This window comes from Anguilla anguilla, chromosome 8, assembly GCF_013347855.1.
Source record: "Anguilla anguilla isolate fAngAng1 chromosome 8, fAngAng1.pri, whole genome shotgun sequence".
NCBI lineage: Eukaryota > Metazoa > Chordata > Actinopteri > Anguilliformes > Anguillidae > Anguilla > Anguilla anguilla.
Genome location: NC_049208.1, coordinates 13130870 through 13153981, shown reverse-complemented (window position 1 = coordinate 13153981; position 23112 = coordinate 13130870). Strand labels below are relative to the sequence as shown.

Here is a 23112-nt window from a genome sequence, read left to right as displayed (position 1 = left end):
ACTGCATTACTGCTGGAAATTTTCACAGTGCAGTGGAAACAGAGGGTAATGGGAAGCCTTGGGAATGGACATGTGCATGCCAGAAAAATGAGGCCATGTCAGCCGAATCATGGGGATGGCACTGTGATCACAGGACCAGGATGACAACATTTCCACAAAAAGTATGCAGGAAGAAAGAAGGCATACATGGCGGTTACTCATAGCAATGGGAATGAGAAAAAGGAATATATGTACAGGCACGTACACACACACACACACACGCACGGACGCATGTACGCACACGAGAAAATGCTCACACAAACGTATACACAAGAACATACACAAATACACACACCTATGGGTTATTCAAAATCAACTATGTCTGCTTGCTACAAGAAATAAAATACAACCTGTGAAGATCAAATTAACTACCTTTATCTCTGATTGGCTGAATTTCCTGAATCAAATTGGATATCCTCCCAAAAATCAACTACCTGTTTGCAATGACTCCTGTCACCCCACCCTCAGGCTGCACTCAAGGCTAACATCCACACAATAAACCATTCAACAAGCAATCACAAGGTGCAGATTCCTGTCTCACCATCCCCGTTTAGTCTTGTCTGTCCTAATATACAAATATGTATATAATGTACAGCAAATGATGTATTGCTTGGAATCTTCTGAATGTTTGCAATGTTGCACTACATTGTATTGCATATTGCTGCATTGTCTTGTAATAAAAATTCGATTTACTATGGCAATTTTGCTTTTGCTTTGTTGTTGCACTGTGAAAAGGCTGTTTAAAGGCAACCATGTCCTTCACCAACAGGAGAATTTGATAAACATATAGGCTCTGGCAAATGGCAGAACAACAATCAAAATACCCCTCAGGGGGAAAAAGAATAATTGCAAGGGTATGGTGACAAATAAGACTGAAATGTAATTTAGGTGCACTGTACAGCAGGCAAGAAAAGGAGACTATTGTACAGAAAAAAGGCACATTCTCTTCACATGCTATGACAAAGTAAGAAGACATACAATCATTTACAGTCTTCAGCAGTGTGCTGTACATTTAAATTTCTACTCCTGCTTTCCAGTTTCCAGCTGACAGACTCCAAATCGATCGAGAGGGCCTTCTGCAAGTCATGCATTTAGGCATTAGTTTTCTCTCACAACGCAGAGCTAATTACTGGAAGATGCCCTTTCTATTGACAGAGAGAATGTCGACAGATGGACAGGCAGATAGACAGAGAGGGATCTCTCTGTCAGGAGAGAGAGAGAGAGAGAGAGAGAGAGAGAGAGAGAGAGAGACTGATTACAAAGCACTCGCTATATCAATTTGTTGTACTGTTTTAAAATTCATATTTTATTAATATTATTCACCCCTTTTGACACTTGAGTTCAGCTCTAATTGTTGTGATTTCTCACCTTTGTAAATATGAATGAATTATATATGTGTGTGTGTGTGTGTGTGTGTGTGCGTGTATTAATGTCTTGCTACAGAGGCACTTAAAAATTTCCTTTGAGAAACTGAGACAGACAGACAATGTGATTGAGAGAATGAAAGCGATGAAAGAAAAAATCACATGGACAGGGAGAGCAGAGGGACAGAGAGAGAAAGAGTATAGAGTTATAGACAGTACAAATAGATTAAGTAGATTGACCGAGAGGCAGATGGATAGTGAGAGAGAATGACATGAAAAGGGAAAGAGAGAGAAACAGATTTTGACAGAAAGAGAGGGAGCACACCATCAGTAGATCACCACATAGTGATAGACAGACATAGAGTGAGAGATTGACAGACAGACAGACAGACAGACAGAGGCACTCACCATCAGTAGAGCATCCTGTGGACCCGTCGTTGGAACAGTAGCGCATCTCAATCCTCTGGCGGCCCACCTCCAGCAGGGAAGGGTCCGGCACACTGGCCTTGCAGGTGTAGCGGAAACGCTGCTCGTAATGGCCGCCGTGGTCAGAGATGTTCACTGGAGCCCAGGGAGTCCAGGGCGTGGTCTTCTTCAGGTCCGGGCAGGGGAAACTGTTACAGGACTGGAACTCCTGTCCAATCAGAAAGCAGGAACAGACATGCTGGCGGTTCTGAGCGAAAACCACGGGTGCCAGAAATGTCATCAGAGTGGCCAAGTCCCCAACCCATTTTAACTCTAAATAAATGAAACCCTGCATGTGCTACTTCTTTTACTTGTATTACCTGGGTCATTGCTATAGTGCTGGTAGCAACTTAGAATCCGACAAAGTTTGTGCTATAAAAGCCACATCTGAATGACTGATTAATGCAATGATGTCAGCTTATCACTGCCTTAGTCTTCAAGGTACATTAGCATGCTGGTACCACTTTCAAAGGGACACTAGTGTAGTCTCATCTGCAGATGGTTTGCTAATTTTCAGAAGGTGAGTTTGAGGTCAAAGGCACATGTGATGCTCTGACTGCAGCCTACTATACTTTACCGAGTTAATGAAATGTGACGATCAAATCTAAAGAGTCAAAAGGAAGCCAAAACCATTGGCTACAATGGGGCGACATAGCTCAGGAGGTAAGACCGATTGTCTGGCAGTCGGAGGGTTGCCGGTTCAAACCCCGCCCTGGGCGTGTCGTAGTGTCCTTGAGCAAGACACCTTACCCCTAACCCCTAACTGCTCTGGCGAATGAGAGGCATCAATTGTAAAGCGCTTTTGATAAAAGCGCTATATAAATGCAGTCCATTTACCATTTACAATTTCAAGACTGACGATTGAAAACCCATCTAATGTTCAGCTATGTCTCTGTCTTTAAGCATGTGTTTAATAGAAACTTCATCGCAGTTTGAGTGTGAAATGTCATAATGGCTTTGGAAACAAAAACCCTTCTCTGTGCAGGAATTTCTAAGCAAAGCAAATCAAAACTGTAAAACATCCTGCAAACTTTGAATAACCCTTCAATCTAGCGGCTTAAAATGATATATTTTCACACACTGATTAATGAAAAAGCAGCAATGTACCATCTGCTTTAGACAGAAGAGCAGGTGGCATTTTTACCACTGAATCTTTGTTTAATGAATCACCTTAACGACATACGGCAATTATGAGTGAGGCAGTTCCCAAGGTCACACAGGTAGTCATGGCAACACTAAAAAAGGCAATGCTAACTAATTTCATGCATTCATACTAATGCGTGAATTGAAAATCACTCAATTGGTGATGCACAGAAAAACAAATTGGATGATGGCTTCTTTTGGGGTCACTAAAATCATTAAAAAATGATGTGTGAGCGGGGGAAAAAAATGTGAAGCTTGCTAAAGTACGTCACTCATTCGTCAAATAGATAGGGACAGAGCACTTTGTGAACCCTTACATTAATCAGAGGCTTGTGGGGCATAGCATAAAGCAAATCACAGTAGAGCATCACCTTCAGAGAAGTTGTGTCATTTTGCAGACTCGTAAAATTTTGTACCATTAAAGGCTTTTGTGAACCCGGGGAACAGCAGAACACAAACCTGGCAGAAAAGGTCACTTATCAAGATTAATACACAGCAAGGACATCAAAAAATGCTACGGCTCTCTACTCCCTCTGTACTTCTGTGTTCCGTTTCTTTGCTCATAAGGAACCAACCTTTCATTATGAATACCAGATGTGGCCTTGGTGAACAAAGAAACCGCACACAATCTAACAAGTATGGTACCAATACGCATATGAGGAGCATATTGGTGAGTATTTAGCTTTAACTAGACCCAGCCTGACAGGCTTGTTCTTACGTGGAAAGATACAACTTCAATCCATGGCGCACAGATAATTGGGGGGGGAGGGGGCACCTCTCCCATTTGACATAGGAAAATAGAAATTGTCATTTTGCTTCGGGTGGTGCTATCAATGTCCCCAGCAAAAAAATCCTGGAGAAAATTGCTGTTTGTTCCACCCCCAAAGCCAAGGTGATTCAGTTCTGCTCACGCAAGAGCCAGGGTAAATACAGGACCGAAAATTTTAAAACTGTCAATTCTCCCCCTCCACCCCCTCCCTGCCCCCCCCAAACCAACATCCTAGCACAATCTCAGTGCAATTAGTCCAACTCTATATCTCTGATCTCAAGTCAATACACAGCAGATGCTGGAAAAACACAGCCTCTTCCCGTGGAAGAAAGAAGCACATTGGGGAGAAACGTTGTCCCAGTGAAAAGAGCTTTCCTTTTTGTTAAATAAACCCTGATTTTATTTACTTCATTTCATCCCAGATTTTATTTAGAATGGCTGCATTCTGACATGTAAGAAACACAAGTATTCTGAGGTCCACACCGAATTCTGCAGTCTCTGTAGCAGATCACACAGTGCATTTTTTAGGATGTCGCTACAGAAAGGTCACAAGAACACGTAACATTTTGCTCTCTGCAAAAATCCAAAACTCAATCCCAGCCCCCAGCCTCCACCCATACAAGCCCCCAACTCAGTTCAATCTTCCATGTGTCCTCTTCCATGTAGCTAAACTCCAGTCGGCCTCTGTGGCCCATCTCAGATAGGTAATGCCACACCCTTCCCCCACCCTCCATGTGCGTTTTGGCACGGAGTTGAGCCCTTACCAGGCCACAGCCGGGACACTCGTTCCCATTCTCACAGGCCCGACGCCGCGACTGCACCCCTCCTCCACAGGGCACCGAACAGCGTTCCCATGGCGACCAGCCTGACCAGTAAACGTGCGGAGGGCAGGGAAGGTGCTCGTTGCAGTACCTGAGAGCAGGACGAAGCAGACAGAAACGTTTCGCCAAGAACAGTGACACAACTTTCTGCTAAATACATGCAGTGTCTAAATGCAATATGGTGACTCACAAAACGATGCAAGTAAATTAATTTAACAGGTCTAAAATTGTATCATCAGCTGTGGCAGGATAATTAATGCTATTTTCAGTGTTAAATCAACTATCCAACAGGGTCCATATTTATTCTTAAGAACACAGTAAAACGACCAGTGTGAATTAATCTAACAGTCTAACAGAGTTAGAGAGTCTGTGTTCAACAGGGACCACATGTACTCTGTAAGATTTAACTCAGCTGAGACTACCACAATATATTTACATTTATAAATGGACGAATGAGTAAAAGGACACAACTGAGATCCAACAATAACAATAACAATTATTATTATAATTATTATAATGCCATTGCTATCACATTCTGCTGTACTTCAATGCACTTTGACTCGATGATGACGGTAAAAAAAGAAATTCTACCAGTACAACTCTGCTGAAAATTCCAGCAACCTTCTAAAATGCCTTTAGAGAGCCTTCAAGGGAGGAGGAACATTGTAAAATGATAACTATGCAGGCACATCATTTGTATCCCTGGAGGGACATCAATCAGCTCTTGCCCTGGGTAGTGTGGAGTACCAAGGAGTTCACACAAATTGTAATGTGAAAAAATTCAGAGACTTGCAAATAATGCATACAATTTGCTCTCAAGCATACCCAGAACTATTTACCAGGACAAATCCATTTTAAAAATGCTGGACCACAGCTTGCAGGAAGATTTGCAACTTTGCCAAAAGGTCAGAGCTTTGGGGAAAAGCAGGAAGGAAAATGCCAGACATTTTAAAAAAGCACAACATCTTCCCCATGTTTGTCAGACCCTGTAGTCACACATTCAGTCCAAGACCAGGTATATGACCTGTAAGAACATTTTTTTTGGCAAAACGTATAAATGATTGGTATTTTAACATATGCAAATGAGTAAAAAAATCACTGCAGAATGCTTGATAATCGATAACATTTTATATTCTCTGCTAGTGGCAAACCATGAAATGAAGGCTAATACTAAGGTATGTATTATCACATATTTAAAGTACATATTTAAAATAATCTCATCTTTCAATGAATACATTATACACTTACCACCTATTCGTTTTTTGAATGTCATGTGAGTCCTGCTGTGAAAGATTTCTGAGAGAAAACAGTCTGCTGAATTTTAACATGGAATAAAGAAATGAATAAGATTCGGGGAGCAGGTCTTTTCGTCCTGGTGCTGAACGAGTCCTGGACCTGCGAAGAGCACCAGCCACCTTTTCACAGGTATTTCACACTGCAGGGAAAGCTGTGTCTTATTAAAGAGCAAAGGGGTGTGAAAGCACCAGGCACCTCTTCTAATTGGGTGGTCAAGACAGAGAGAGAGAGACAAAGATTACCCTCCATCTGACCACACTCATCTCCCTGAGAAAGTTTCCACTGCACACAGCAGGGCTGCCCAGGCCTGTTCCTAGAGATCTACCATCCTGTTGGTTTTCATTTCAGCCATAATTTGGCAACCCTGATCCAACTAATTAGCAGCTGAACAAGATCTGTAGCTGTTGAATCAGGTGTTCTTTCTTAGGGTTGGGGTGAAAGCCCACAGGTAGATCTCCAGGAACAGGGTTGAGCAGCCCTGGCATACAGTGTCATAATTCATTACCTTCCTTACTAAAAGTTATTGGTAGTATCATATCTGTAGTATTTCTATTATGGCTACTATGACTACTACTCCTACTATAAGATGCTCTTTTACAGAGCAATTTACTACTACTGCTGCTATTACAACAACAATTACTACTACAGCTACATGGACAGCAATGGCTACAACTAAAACTTCTGTTGCTTCTGATATTACTACTGTTACCACCATTTCTACCACTGTTGCTACTGATACTACTCAGACCACATTACATCAGACAATGGATGCTGCCTATGTGGTACCTATGAGTCATTGGCTTCATTGTAATCTTGCTCAAAACTGAACCCTCCCATACCCTGGGTGATGCAATCGCCAATTGCGTGTCTCTCCCTATGGAGCTACCATCCTCAGTTAGCACTAGCATGGTCTGGATACGACATGACACCGTGGGGCTCATCCTTGCGCTGAATTAGCCACCCAGCAGCGCGGTACGATATATGTTAAAAGACGACAAAGTCAATTAAATAAATTCCCAGTGCCTTCTCACAGAGCTGACGAAAAGTGTCCCTTAAAGCAACGCTCTTAACCGATCGTCCTTTCTGCATATTGTCTGGCCTTCAGCAGAACTCAAACAGAGCCAAGGGCCCTTCCAATGTACGGCCTCACAAAGCATATCAGCAAGCCTCAAGCAGCTGCATTAATTACACCACAAAACACCCAAATCTTACAAAAAATAAATAAAAACAAAAAAGAAAAATCATTATGAACATAATGTGCTTCACAGAACTGAAAATGTATTATCAGGATATTACAGGTCGCTCCCCATTGTCAGTTTTGTGGGTTAAAATGAGGATTAAATATGGGACTGACATTGCAAAAACAGTTGCGTGCAATCAAGTGACCATATTAATATGCACTATGACTCCCTGGAGGCTCTGGGAACATTCCTCTTAAGTTATAGAGCTAACACACTGGTGTTAAGCGCATTGAACTTTGAGTAAGCTTGTCCAAACATTTATTACCCTTTGGCTGTACAACCAGTGATGATTTCTCCCCTCTTTTTGTTTTTAAACAAAGGTACATTTGTTGGAATTTTACAAATTCAAAGGTATCTTAGAAACCAGCAGGACCATGTGGGTTGCTAGGACACATTCATCATTAAAGCTGCTATTTTTATTTTTTATTTTCTTTTTGCGCTTCCCAGCTAAACTCTTAATTGGGCATCCGACACTTTATGTGAGGGAAAGAGGCGATTTCCACAGGCATTTTCACCCCGCCGAACGCTCATTAGCAGGAGGCAGGGAGACGTCTGAAAGGAGGGCTTGTGTTGGGACCCCGGCGGCACCGCACCTCTCCTCGCGGCTCTGGCCCACGCACACTCGTCCCCCGTGGAGAGGGGCGGGGCTGCTGCAGGCGCGCTGGCGGACCTGGAAGCCGATGCCGCAGCTCGTGCTGCAGGGCGCCCAGGGCGACCACAGAGTCCAGGCGCCATTTCTGCGGGGAACACAGAGAGCAGCAGTCGCCACAAACGCGGTGTGATCGCCCGGGCCAGCCAGGGACACAGGATTGAGGTCAGCTAAAATGGTGTCTGTGACCAGCTGTTGTACCCACAACATGCACATTTTACTTTACGAGACAGTGTATACAGTGATAGACGTCAGAAAAGATACAAAAATGTACCAAAACACAATCAAAACTAAACATAATTGTGTGATGCAATGCTGAAAATTGTCAAATGAATAAAAGTAAAGGGCAAAGTAAAGAGGTAAAGAAGTGAAGAAGATCAGCGAACCTCAGATTAGTGCTGAGATAGAGAGTTTCCCGCAGGAAGTGATGCGAGTCAGAGTTAGGTGATGCGTTTCCTGCTGACTTGGCAGGAAGTGATGTGGGTGTGGGTGCACTTCCTCTGGGGAATAATCATGGCAGCATGCAGTACCTGGAGCAGTTGGTGACTTCGACGCTCAAACCCGTGCAGGTCCGACCGCCGCACTGCGGACTGGGGCTGTCGCAGGACCGGGTTCTGCACAGGCAGGACCCAGCCACGCCCTCGTCGCTATGACTACAGGACCGCCACCCAGACCACAGCCCGAACCTTCCATCCACGGTCACATTCTTCCTCTGAGATAAAAGGGGGAAATGGGGTACACCGTCAGGAAAACATGGAAGGGCACTGGCCACATGACACAAAATACAGCTTGCATATTAACATAGTATAATACATGTGAAGGAGCCAATTGTAGACCGATAATATTATGTGACATTAGTCAAGAGGCCCCTAACAGTAGACAAATTACACTGAGGCCTCTAACCCAAGCAGAGGTGCCCTAACAATGAAGTTCACAAATGACTAATAACAGAACTATCTATTCACCCATTAACTCGGTTAAAGGTCGTGGGGGGGTGCTGGAGCCTATCCCTATTGGGTGAGGGGGAGGAATACACCCTGGACAGGGCACACACACCATTCACATCCAAATAACAGGGAAAGGTTGACATACAAAATATGAGAGAGCGAAAGAGAGACAGCTTCCCATCCAGTAAATAAATACAATGGTATCAGAAAGTTGACAGACTTCTCCTACTGTAGAATTCAAATTCAGTTTAAAAGCCAAAAATGTGTACGGTAAATTCAGTTAATCCCCATTATGGCTCCCTCACAACGCCAGGTAAAGGTGAGGAAGAAACTTTCTGAAAGCGCATTCAGACTGTCACTAAGATTAGGCCACAGTTGTGAGAACATCTGAAGCCTGCTTAGGAACAGAAATGGTTTCTTAACTTCTTAACAGCTTCTTTCCTTTCCTAAATTCTAAACCCAATGTTCAAAACATTCTCCATGAAAATATTTCCGAAATAACATTTACCTTCGCAAACCCCCGGGCTGGAGACAGGCCACATGGTCTGTTTCTGTTGCCAGCATTCATCTATTCAATTTAATTTTATTTGTATAGTGCATTTTACTGAGACACTGTCACAAAGACGCTTTACAGTGAGAATACAAAAGAAAATTGCACAAAAAACCAAGAAAAAAAAAAAAAAAAAAAAAAACTGCCCAGCGGGAAGAAAAACACTGAAATGGTGGCCAGAATAAAACAGCCATGGGAAGAAATCCTGAGAGGAGCCTGACTATAGAGGGGGAGCCTGGTTGTAGGGAAGCGGTCTGAACCTGAGACAATGTCATCAAAAAGACAAATCCTCTCAGTCGTTCTGCAGAGTTCTTATACTCCCATGAAATTTGAGGGCTTTTGAGAATAAGCTTTTCCTATTATGTGTAGATTTGCCTGCAATCACATAAGCAGTCTATAAATATCCAACACAATCCATCACAAGATACCCCATCCACCAAAGGCTCCTGGAGACCCACACAGCCTCATACACTTATGACACCCCATCTGTTTACAGATGGATTGAAAATTGGATTTTGAAATTTTTTTTGGTAAAAAAAAAAAAAAAGAGCTTAATGTCATTATACCACCATTGCCCTCAGCACTCATAATAATGGCATCATAAGAATCAAGACATCTTTAGTCATACTCATGAGAATTCCACGAGACAACTTGCAGCACAGGTGCTCCTGAGGACAGCACAGCCTCCTAGTTTAATTAAAGCAATCAAAGGAAGCTCACTGGCTCATGGGTAAGTGCAGCAGAGCAGTGTAAATGCTTCCGGTGGAGACCTGGGGTGCAGTAGGCAAACCTGAGACACGGGTGCAGCTGGCACATCAGTGGCTCGAGAAGCACAGCTGGCGATTCCAGAAAGAAAACCGGTAAAATGTTGGCACCCTGACCATTTAATTTATTCAAATTATTTGTCTAGAATACACGGAACCCTTTGGGAAAACACAAGGTCATCAATTAAGATGAAGATCGAGTGCCAGCCCATGCCAATCTCGTACCAGGCACACAAGTGACAAAGCAACACCCCAGATCGTAAGGGGGGGGGGGGGGGGTTATCTTAAAACTTGAATTCAGCCATACGGTTCAGCTCACAGGGAATATAAATCACACAGCTAGTGGCCCGGTTAGCCAGGCAGCTGCCAGGACAGAGGAGACAGATGTAAGGTGGTTTTCCTGGGCAGGTGAACTGCTTAAGCACTGAGCAGCACAAAACCCCCAGGAATATGTCAGATCAGCAGGGTGCCCCCCCCCATCTTACACTACTATTCCCCCATGGCACCATCTCATTATCACTGAGGAACTGATTCAAGCAACTGTTACATGCTTTCACCATATACGTATCCATGGAAAATATTGCTGAAGAATGAAAAACTAAAAAATGAATAAATAAAAATTGCACTTATAATAAAAAAAATTCTGTGTGTTGTTATTTACGGTAAAGTCGAAAAGGCATGCACACACTGCTTCTTGTGACTCATCAAACTTTTCATCTGATCTTTTAAAGGCAACCTGTGAACATAATTTTTTACCCTGAGTTAAAAACATTTTTTTCATAATTATCACATTTTTTACGTGCGCAAAATTTTGTGCACAGGAAAATGGCCTTTTCAGCAGCGTAGCTGCATTTTAAGAATGTGATATAAATGGACTGTGACACAGCTACAAATACAAAATGTCATTTCTAGTAGAAAAGGTAGTGAGTCATCACGCTGTGCCGAAACTAATCACTGCTACACGGTGACATTTCAAAGATGTGGTCTGACCGAATACCCAAATGATCTTTTTTAAATGCTCACCCTCGCTACAATAAAAGGGCACGGTCTACCCGACCTCATTCTCCAGAATAAGAGTTTGTTTTTTTTCTCCCTTCGGTGAGGCTAGAGTCATTTTGGGTAAAGTGAGTTCACTGCACCTAACCAGAGGACTCAGTTGCACTCAGTCATGTTTTATCCATGATTTTGGGGAATTTGTGATGACCCCAGAGCCTTTTAGTCAATATTAAATCCACATAATGCTTGAACAACTTCAAATGCTTTGTTTTCAACTGCTGAACATAACCGGCGTCATTCAGGTAAAAGCACATTTGTATAATTATTCTACTTTTGGCTTTAGTTTCTTTGCTGTGCGCACACAGTCCTGATAATAAATACCGCCCAATGCTGCTATTCTGTGGCACTGCTACAAGATGTGGAAAAGATTTAAGATTAGCTTCGGTTCAGAGTTATTAAAACAAATGGTAATATCCTCAATATGGAAACCTACAAAGGCGTAGGAAAAAGCATATTTGATTTTACATTTGTAATGAAGCATTAAATTAAACACCAAGTTATTGTTTAAAAGGAATCCAAAATAATTACAATTCAATTAAAATATAAAATTATATAAATTTCAATATGTATCAAGGATTTGTTTTTAGCTTGGAGCTCTTCATATTCATTCAAGACACTTTGCCCTTGGAACAGTTGATTTACAGATAGTGGATACTTAAAATTGTGACTGTTTGGAAACGGTTTGTGACTATTGACATTATCATCCCATTAATTAATCATGGACAAAACACTATCAATACATATTAATGTTATTAACCTTGCCTAACTGTGGTACAGAATTACTGATGGAATCTCCCCTACTGGAGGTGACAAAGGAGATGGTGACATCACAATAGCCAATCCCTGACAAGATGGGAGGCTGAGGTGCATGCCGGGTAACTTACAGGACACTCCGTGATGCTCTGCTCCCATTGGCTAATGCTATGATTCTCATCCAAGGTGGTGCACCTCTTCTGTCCCAGATCCCAACCGCAATAGGGATCTCTGGCCTCCACACATGCCCTGTATGGGGAGAAAGGAGGGGTATTAGGAGGGGATAATCACAAATGTCTCTGGGTAATACTTCAGATCACACCCTGGAAGAGGAAGCAGCTAATGAAGAGATCACACGTATGCTTTATTGTGCCCCTTTGAGTTTCAGTAAAATCTGTTATTTAACAAAACAGAAATCCACTTTATTTTACACTCTTGAAAATAGCTGTGCCATTGCCAATTACTGCAAAAAAGACAACATATAGTGTATGCCATTTACTGTGACTAAAAGAATCTGGACACCACTTGGTCTGGGGCTGTTTTTCATGGATTGGGCTAGGCCCATTAGTTACAGTGAAGGCAAGTCTCAATGCTACTGCATATAATCACATTCTATACGATTCTGTGCTTCCCCAATAGTATGGGGAAGGCCCTTTCCTGCGAGGTTCATATAGAAATGGTTTTGTGGAGATTGGTGTGGATGAACTTGATTGGCCTGCACAAAGCCCTGACCCCAACCCCATCCAACACTTTTGGGATCAATTGGAAAGCCAACAGCGAGCCAGGCCTAACCACCCCATCCAGTGCCCGACCTCACTAATGCTCCTCTGGCTGAATGGAAGCAAATCCCTGCAGCAATGCTCCAACATCTAGTATAAAACCCTCCCAGAAGAGTGGAGGTTGTTACAAAAGGGTGGAACCAACTCATATTAGTGCCTATAATTTTGGATGAGATGTTAGATGTCAGGTGTCCACATATTTTTGGCCATGTAGTGTAGCTGACAACTATAGTGTAGTTTCAGAACTCATTACTTCACACTATCATTGGGAATACAGTCACATAGTATACAGACTAACAAGATGGGGAGCTACTGCAATCATTCCGTCCTCTCCACTACCTAATGCTCTACTTGGTAACAGCAGATTCAGGAGGGTGTCATTGTATTTATACAATGTGTGAAGTTAAAATGTTTCAGATTAAGCAGTAGGAAAACAATTCTAATTTTAAAAATACAGAGCTAAGTGTCTGGTGGATCGGAAATGTTGGTACTATAGCAACTACAGCAACACAGCGAATTCAGCATATTAATTAAAAATGCACAAATTATATATGTGCTCTGTAAATATGCTAAGGCTGCAACTGAGTTAGTGTGGTAGAGGATTATAACCAGACTCTTCCACTATTAAAAAATATGGCTGGGATCCAACAACCTTCCAGTTGTGGAAGGGCTGAAATGGAGTCCTCTTCACATGCTGCCACTTGTTCATTGGCAACAAATATGTGTTGAAAGGGGACCTGGGGCATATTTGTGGCAAATAAAGCACAGGAAAAGCCTCGGATTTGAGGAAACAAGCATTTATAAATCTGCCTTATGAGCCCCCATTGCCTTGGTATGCGCTTGATATCATCAAACAGAACACATTCTCTGGGGTACATTTTCATATAGTTACCGCCTTTTCCCAGAAAACTTGCCTCAGCTCTAATGATATAGATGGCGCACAGCGAGTCGTGATCACTGCAGACTATGCTGTACCGACTGCTTTCAAAAAAGTGTCCTATGTGGCCTCTGAGTTTGCCTTTGTCACCCACGTCCTTTTAATTCCAGATATCTAACAGCACGGAGTTTAGATGGTTATTTCCCAACTGCATCCTTTTGCATTTCAATGCCAGCCAAGAGCTTTTTTTTTTCTTTTCCTCCACAGAGAAGCTAAAGCAGCAGCCTGATTGCCTTTTTATTCAGGGCTTGCAGGAGACTGTTAATAAACTTTGCATTGTTTAAACAGAGAGGCTTTCGCAGTGTGTGAGCAAAGCCATGGGATCAGAGGGGGAAAAAAAAACAAACAAATCTGATGACAAAAAAGCCATTTCGTTCTGAGAGGCAAAGTGTGCAAGTGCCATTCCTCATTTCCTTTCCATCTGCAATTAATTTCGCTCCTGCTTTAGCACTTTATTTCGGGGGTGGAAAAAAAAGAAGTGACTCTTACCAGCAAATAGGTGCTAGATAGGTGGATCACTTTCATTCATCAGTCAGTAATAAGATATCCCACAAATGACTGTTTAACCCCATGCCACAGTGGGAGAGAGAACAGCACATGGTCTCTGATGAATATGTTTGTCATGGCAACAAAGCTTCCCAGTTAGAAATGCAATGTCATCTGCTTGCATAAGGCCGGGATGTGCGAGAGTGCAGGTCCACTAAGAGTGCATAAGTGTATGGGAAAAGCTGTCTTTCATGAATAGCTAGTATAGTGCATATCATGAGCACATGGTCTGGTTTCTGCTGATCATGCACTCAACAGCATGTAGGAGTGGGCACGATAGAATCCAGAGGGGTTTCGGTTCTCATCGCTTGAACAAGAGCCTTAAAACTATCCAGTTGTGTTGCAAAAATGTTGGATTGAAGCTACAGTATGCAGGGGTAGGTTGCCATGGACACTGCAGTTAGGCTGTGCACTCACTCTCTCGTCTTGTGGAAGCCGCAGCGCTTCAGCTGGACCCTGATCACCTGATCCTGGACCCCCACAAACAGAACGCTGCGTTTGGGCTGGATCAGGAGGCTTCTGATTGGCTGAGACTTCCTCGGGGGGAAGAGCTCGATCTCGTCCAGCACACAGCTGCTAAGAGACCGGTTCAGCGGAGCCAGGACCTTCCTAATGGTTCCGTGATCTGTGAGGAAGAAGGGGGGCATAGAGGAGAGGAGACGCTTATGCACGCTTAACAATGCTCCTCTGTTGACCTCTCTCTAAACCGACCCTTTCTCTAATTTCCTCCCTGCTGTAACAAAATGGGTGGGATGAGGGGGGCATTAACCCAGCACAAGATACATCTGTAGAACGTGGCGTAAAGTAATTTGTCGTTTTGATCTGCCTGCCGTACCTGTTGCCAGGTAGATGACGTGGAAGACCTTGTCTCTACCCTGCACCACGTCCACCACCATGTGAGAGAAGCGCACGCTGTCCTCCAGGTAGCGCGGCGTGGGCGTGGCCGGCTGCACCACCTCGTGCATCAGGAGGAACTTCTGGGCATCCTGCAGGTTCCTCTCAGTCAGATTGATGTAGGAGCCGTAATCTATGGTGCCACACTAGAGGAGATCGGATTTATAAATGAGCTGTAATCTATGGTACCACGCTAGAGAAGAGCAGATTTATAAACGAGCTGTAATCTATGGTACCACGCTAGAGGAGAACAGATTTATACAGGAGCAGTAATCTAGGGTGCCATGCTAGTGGAGGATAGATTTCTAAATGAGCTGTAATCTATGGTGCCACATCAGAGGAGAACGGATTTATACAGGAGCTGTAATCTATGGTGCCACATTAGAGAAGAGCAGATTCATACATGAGCTGTTATCTATGGTGCCACAGTAGAGGAGAACGTATTCATACAGGAGCTGTAATCTATGGTGCCACACCAGAGGAGAACGGATTTATACAGGAGCTGTAATCTATGGTGCCACATTAGAGAAGAGCAGATTCATACATGAGCTGTTATCTATGGTGCCACAGTAGAGGAGAACAAATTCATACAGGAGCTGTAATCTATGGTGCCACACCAGAGGAGAACGGATTTATATAGGAGCTGTAATCTATGGTGCCACATTAGAGAAGAGCAGATTTATACATGAGCTGTATTCTATGGTGCCTTGCTTAAGAAGAAAATTTACATTACATATTGGTCGTAATCTATGGTGGCAAACTGGACAATAAGAAATGCAGGTGTAGTGTCACACTAGAGGACAGTAGACTAACATATGAGCCATGGTCTAAGGCGTGTCACAGGAGGACTGTAGATATACATAAGAGCTTTGCTCTATGGTGTCACACTGGATGAGACCAGTGACAGCAAGGATTCCCACATCACCATGCCACCAACTGAAGGACTTTTCAACTTCGTCCAAGGTCCCATTTGCAGAAATTCTCACAGAAACTGCACAGTAAACTGTATCACAAACATTTCTTGATCACTGTTATGTTAGATCTCTTGTATAACTTCACGCTCATTCTGGTAATGCTCACGATACAGAGAGCACCTCTTTCAGAGGCACTGTATTAAAATAAAACTAAATTACACAACTAATTAAATAAAGAGCAGAACTGCTATTCCATAATAAAAAATAATTAATTCATAAATGGTTAAGATATTAAATGTAAATCCATTCTCCTGAATCCCCAGCCTTACTGTGCGCCAGTGGCCTACTGTACTGGGGCTGACTGCTTACCTGGAAGTCGGGGTTGGGGTTGGGGTAGGGCAGCCAGGCCGAACGGGAGTTCTCCTGGTACCTGAAGGGCCCCCGGAACACCTGGTTGATGGCGCTCAGGTTGAACACACAGACAGCTGAAGCCGCAACACTGTTCCTGAAGGAGAAGGACCAGGAGAGACAACAGTAGGAGGACATACAGTGATTCCCTGTGACATCAATGGCTCGCTTATAATCGTGCACTACATGTAAAATCACATCTGACTCCATAGAGGAGTGTGCAAAACAGATGTGGTTTCACCATCCATTGTTAAGTGGTCCTGCACCCCCTAAATGGTCTTCAAATATATGCTGAATGCTGACATTGAGTTTTACACCTTAGGAAGAGGTTTCAAGGTTCTCCCCCCCTCTCAATGCTCCCTAAAATGACGAGTCTGTGACTAAGGAATTTGACAGTGCAATTTAACATCGTAAAAAGTTAAGGCGGGCAACAGATGTGCCGAATCTAAAGTTTACAGCCAAGGATAATTTATAGCCCCTGTTCCCGCTTAGGCTGTACCCATGGCTCCAGTTACTGTCCTTCACAGAAGCTCTAGAGCACTGATCTTCATTCCTAGCCCTGGCTGGCCCATTCAGACCAAAGAAACCAGGTAAGGTGAGTTCACTGTCATCAACTGCTTTAACTGATCAATTAAGTGCTGAGTCACAACAAAAACCAGCAGACCCTGTAACCCCCCAGGACCAGGATTGAAGATCACTGCTCTAGAGAGTAGCTTCTTGCTTGGGGCAGGAACCACACAGCCAGCAGCCTCCCTCAGTCAAGCAGTGACAGGCCTAGTCCCTGCAATGGCACACAGGAGGCACAGGGGGGCGCTCTCACACATTGGTGGTGAAGATGGTGTAGAGCAGCTCCTGCCGGGGCAGGAGGAAGGTGCCCTGCAGCTCGCTGTAGTAGAAGGGAACGTCGCCCGGGCGGGAGCAGTTGAGCCGCGCCTTCATGAAGGTGGTCCAGGTGTCCTCCAGCAGGAAGCGGCCCCCGACGTCGTTCTTGCACACGCGGGCCACGCGCGAGAACACCGTCCGCCCGCAGTCCTGCTCCACCGCGTTCTCCCGGAACAGGAAGTAGGTGAAGTTGCCGATGTCGTAGGAGGACACGAAGTTCGGCTCTGCCGGGGAACGAGAACAAGAGAGCGGGACGGCAAACTGCTTTTAAGGATTATTTAATTCGTTAGAGCGATGCATTCTTGAAAATTTTATTTCAAGACCTATAAAATAGATCTATTTGTCTATTCTTCAGAACATAAATACAATCAATAAAAGAACCTGAACATATGTAACTGAACATATGTATGTCACAATGAAGCAATGCAGTGAAATTTAACAAGCAATGTAACACTAGAATTCCCATTTCCAGTATTTAGAATGATGTAAGTTCTAGAAAAAATAGATGTTCATAAAAAACAAAAACTATTTGATGGAAAATGAAGGCTTTGTTTTTTCTGATGACGAAGTGACCTTTAAAGTAGGCTGTGTCTCTTCAGTGCCACAGTATGAATTAAAGAATAACTTGTGTCAAAACTGTGGCAGAACCAATTCAGGAAGATTGCAAGGAACACTTTGGTGGAGTGACGTTTTTTATTCCAGTAGTATAGATGGAAATATAAATATATGAATATAAATATACATGATGCCAATCACCCAGGATAAGAGCATCTACTAAGAATGTAAAATTAAGCAATAAAGATTTGCACATATATGTTACCTTCCAAAGACTCCTAAGACTACACGCTTATATGGAGGGGTATTTTACTTAAATAATTAATGTACCGTTATAAAGGGCACCAGCACTAGCCTTTCCAGAATTTTATCCTTCAACCTTCTGGTCACCAGCCTTGACCATGATCCACTGCCCTGTCTGCTGCCCAACTCAAAATCTGCAGTGCAGTCTGGTATGGGATAAGAGAGTAATGGTCTGGCTAACGCTAGGCTAGCTTTTGTCCTTGAGCCAGAAGGGATCAAAGGACTTTTTTTTTCTCTGTTGAACAAAAGTTTTGAAAGACGTAGTTTTGAAATAAAAAACCATGGCTTAAGAGCGAACATTGAATCTTTTCACACAGCGCCTTTCAAAAGCTGCCCCCTTCCAGCTATAACGACACCTGCATGGTTTAAGAGGCTCAGCTTTCAGTGGCCTGACTGTCATACCCCGACCAAAAAGCCTGGTATCTCAAAGGCCTACTGAGACAGATCTGTGCCAAAATAAAACCCCAGGGTAAGGGTGAGGTTGGACATCACAATCAATCCAATTCCCTCAAATGCATTCAAGTACACTTGGGTGTGCCTAATGAAGAACTCTAACTGTGTAAATAAAAGAAATATCAATTAAAAATCCTTATGGTGTTTTAACTAAAAAATCCAAATTAGTCTCAAGTGGACATTGATTTCAAACTATAACTAACATATTGTATATCCTCAAGCCTAATCTGAATGGTACAGCTTTTCTGCACATTTTTTTAAATGAAGTGCCCTAGGTCCCCTTGCGTTGTCATGCCAGGAAGGTCATTTATACATAGCAACAACATAAATATTAGCTGAGACATGAACTAATGTCAAAATGTGATGCCAATAATAGCCTTAGATGCAGAAATACACCTCAGATTTAGGCAGCCATTTCCCACCAGTACTAACATTACCATATTAATAACCCTCTCTTTGTAGCTCACTATAGAAAAATGTACCCACTGTAATGAAGGCATGCTATTTACTCCCCCCCAATGTGACTCTATCACTCCTGCACTCGCCTCCCCTTGTGGCTGTGTTTGTCCTCAAGACCTCGGTTGAACTTTATTTATTTATTTATTTTCCAAATACACAATTTCTCATTGTGTAAAAAAGTAGCTCCAGTTTTCCAGTGAATGGTTCCAATTAAAACTCACTGTGTGTGTACATATATTTCTTTCTTGGTCCAATAGGCTAAACTAACAACCAGCTGAAAGACTTTGCAGCTATGGCAGCTATGGCAGTGCACACTGGCCTACTACTCCAGGGTCAAAGGTCCTTCTAGGGTCAAAGGTTCCTCTATCGTTTAGGGTGACATAATCACGTGATTTTGGATAATTGGACCATTTTTTTAACAATATGTTCTCTACTCACTTTCTAACCCCAGACCCGATCACCTCTGCTAGCAGTGGTGATCGGGTCTCACACCATCCCACCCCCCACCCAACACCCCACCTCACCATTCAGCCACTTGGAGTTATACTGGGCGGTGCGCAGGGGGGGCAGGCCCCCCAGGCTGCGGTAGATGGCGGGGTCGCGGCCGGAGAAGTCCATGGCGGTGGCGGCGTACAGCTCGCCGCTGGCGGTCAGGAGCACGGTGGAGTTGTGGCGGGGGCTGTAGGGACAGCGGGCCATGCCGCTGATCTGCTCGTGGACCTGCGTCAGGTTGGTCAGCTGGCATAGGAGGTAGAGAAACACACACACGCACACGCACGCATGCACACACGCACAAACACACAGCATTTCATGAGCAACATCCGCCATTTAAGTCTCCTGAAACTTTAAAGCTTCACCTGGTTTGCAGGCAATAAAGTTTGGTTTTGTCTCAGTAGATTCCATTACTTATTTGTTATTGACTGAAAAATGATACAAAAAGTGAGCATATTTAAGTGCAAACTGAATTTGTAATCATTTGGCTGAAGTGAGACATTTTTTTAAGAGGAGGGGGTTGACAGACAGACTTTTGCTTTATTACCCTTTTCCTGGTGTTTTGTGTGCCAACACAGCTTTCAGGCATTTCAGTTGTTTTTTGTTTCTTTTCTAAAGAGACACCACTGGCTTTTAGACAGCATCCCTCTAGACCTGCAAATGGTGTGCTCTCTCTCATTCAGAGCCCATGTGACACAGAGGAGCCTGCAACCCGCCGAGCTCCTTCCTCACATCAATGCTGATTACGAGAACTCGGAGACCTGGGACCAGGGCTCATTCTGCATATCAAACAGGGCTGAAAGCAGGCCTTCTTTATGGGAGAGCTGCAGCTGCGCGTGTGTGACACAGTGGGCGACTTTAATGCTGCGACACCCGGCTCTTTCAGGATCCTCCGCCATTACCCATAATGCCCAAGCACACAGAGCTACATTATTCACTCTGGTTTTTTTTTATTGAGATATTCCCCCCTTCCTGGTTCCTGTCATCAATGGTATGATACTTAGGCTGCCAAAACATTGCCATCATGAGCACAACACACACACACACACACACACACACACACACAGTCACACATACAGACAGACACATACACAGACACACACATACATCTCCCAACCAAGATGCATAACAGTGTAAAATATTTAAGTTCCAATAAATTAAATGCGTGACATCCATGGGAAGTCATGTTCTTGTAGTATCCTCTCTATGTGAATATGTGACCATTGCTTCTGAAAAGACACTAGCCTATAAATGTAAATGCTGAATGAAATGTAATATTTTCAACACAACACTCAATAACTCTGCCAGTCATTCAACCTCATATAAGTCTGTCACCTGTAAGGAAATGTCATATGAGCACTCTTACATCATTAGAAAGGTAGCTAGGGTCATCCCCTCTGATTTGCCTCAACCCCCAGAATTCCCCCTCTTAAATACCACAGCAGTGAGCATGCCCTCTTTAATGGCCAATCTCTGATGTTATTCACAAGTCATTCTGACTGGAAAAATCAGGAGAGAGAAATCACTTTCTCCTGGCATAAACGCAAACTGACTGACACAGCAAAGGGTTCTGTTTTGCATTTTGTTTCAGTAGATGCTGGTGATGGATATCTTTGTGTCGCTAGCCTGCCACAGTGGCCTAAAGTGTCCTCAAATTGTGATTGAAGGGTTTATATTGAAATGTAGGCTGTATATATTTTCGCAACTCCAATTTTGCATTCCTAAGCCTGTCACATGGTTACATCATCCTCCGTCTACACAGAACACTCCTCTGAATCTCAAGCTCAGCTGAATCCAGTGCTGTCAGCTGCCATTTTGTCCAGTTCACCACCAAAGTAACAGCGTTAGGGTGACACCCTTCATGCACAGCCAATGCAGGCAGACGGCACATGCCTGACCAATCAGTGGAGGTTACTGGTAAACCAGGAGGTTGCTGGGATGGCCCCTAATGAGACGAGAGCAGTCCCACAGAACAAAACCCACAATCAACTGCGCACCACCCTCTGTGGGCCTGTTGGTCACAGCCAGTAATGCTGGATCTATATTCAGCGTTCAAATGACTAGAACAGCAAGAACTTTAATACTGCTGGTGAAACTTGAGTACATTCATTTTACTGCTGGTGAAGTAAATTCAGTCCCATTACCGTGCGATTTGTGCAAATAGGAGTGAATGCGTTAGTTCCACAGGTGAACAACCTGTCGCCTTTAACAAGAAGGACACGGATGTAGTTCTGGCACTCCTCCTGCAGAGAGAGAGAGAGAGAGAGGTGTGTGTGTGTGTGAGAGAGAGATTGAGAAATGTGTGTGTGTGTGAAAGAGAAAGAGCACTTTTTTAAGTTCAGCAAAAGTGTTAAGTCTTAAATTATCTGAAATAAAGTAGGAATATAAATTAGCTAAGGCATGACAAATTTAATCAAAATCTTGATTCTGAAGTAACTTTACAGTTGCTTATTACCAGAACAGAAAGTATCTGTGTTTCTGACCTTCATTTTTAACTGAGGGATTTTATACAATAGCAAGATCCTATCCTCTGTCAGCAACACAATGAGGACCATTGTTAAAGTCTATCGGGAAAGGGGGTCAATAATGTCACCCTTTTTTTGAGTTTGTCCTTTGACTGACACATTTAATCAAGACATCACCAGTTACAGACAAATGAAAATAGTGTGTGAAACATGTGAACTAGAGGTCAGCATGGATCACCACAAACCTAAAGTCTGTACTACCAACAGTTTCTTTTTATTTGTAGACCAAAACTGCAACACACTTGTCAGCTGGATGCAATCAAATGCTTATTGGCTTACCTCAGACTTGCCACGACTGAAACAGGCAGCTTTAGTAAACTCATCACTCTGCCAATGCTCCCCCTGGTGGGAGAGAAAAGAATCGCAGTCTCATTTACAGGATTTAATGCGCAATAGGTGAACGCAACCAGTGAAAGGGAGACAGGAACAGGCCCCAGTAGGCAATGTTATTTAGGTATTGCAGCACCTGTCACTTAGAAGCAGAAAACAAGCAGGCCTTTCAGTGCTGAAATGTGCGAGCCTGCAGGAAACTGGAGACATCAGGTCCAGTGCTAATGTCAATGTGATTCAAAATCATTCTAGAAAGAGAGGGAGCATAAGAGAGCCAAAGAGGAAGAGAGACAAGGACAGAGATGCTTCCACATTTCAGTAGATCCTGGCCAGAAAGTAAGAAGGCCAGGGTATTTCACCCTTCTGTAGGACTTCGAGTCAGATCAGGGGAATGAGAAGAGCACAGCGGTTGTGTGGTCAGCTGAAAAAACAGGAATACCTGGCCTATTAAAGTAGTGTAAAACTGGAATACCTGGCCTGTTAAAATAGTGTAAAACCAGATTACCTGGCCTGTTAAAGTAGTGTAAATCAGGAATACCTGGCCTATTAAAGTAGTGTAAAACCAGATTACCTGGCCTGTTAAAGTAGTGTAAAACAGGAATACCTGGCCTATTAAAGTAGTGTAAAACTGGAATACCTGGCCTGTTAAAATAGTGTAAAACCAGAATACCTTCGCCAGTTAAAATAGTGTTAAAACAGGAACACCTGGCCTGTTAAAATAGTGGAAACAGGAGTACCTTGCCTTTTATAATAGGTTAAAACAGGAATACCTTCACCA

The 23112-nt window shown here is 43.3% G+C and overlaps 1 protein-coding gene across 2 annotated transcripts in view; it reads right to left on the bottom strand.

Moving 5' to 3' along the window:
* Nucleotides 1-23112, bottom strand: part of LOC118234393 (semaphorin-5A-like) — a 62650-nt gene that overhangs the window by 10672 nt on the left and 28866 nt on the right. For both annotated transcript variants that reach the window (XM_035430890.1, XM_035430889.1), the window contains exons 5-16: nucleotides 22284-22346; nucleotides 21624-21722; nucleotides 19512-19725; nucleotides 17156-17441; nucleotides 16297-16432; nucleotides 14955-15159; nucleotides 14537-14744; nucleotides 11989-12106; nucleotides 8318-8499; nucleotides 7732-7875; nucleotides 4545-4692; nucleotides 1812-2037 (exon numbers count right to left, since the gene is read on the bottom strand). In XM_035430890.1, coding sequence (XP_035286781.1) covers nucleotides 1812-2037; nucleotides 4545-4692; nucleotides 7732-7875; nucleotides 8318-8499; nucleotides 11989-12106; nucleotides 14537-14744; nucleotides 14955-15159; nucleotides 16297-16432; nucleotides 17156-17441; nucleotides 19512-19725; nucleotides 21624-21722; nucleotides 22284-22346 — 2029 coding nt within the window. The remainder of the gene's footprint in view (nucleotides 1-1811; nucleotides 2038-4544; nucleotides 4693-7731; nucleotides 7876-8317; nucleotides 8500-11988; nucleotides 12107-14536; nucleotides 14745-14954; nucleotides 15160-16296; nucleotides 16433-17155; nucleotides 17442-19511; nucleotides 19726-21623; nucleotides 21723-22283; nucleotides 22347-23112) is intronic.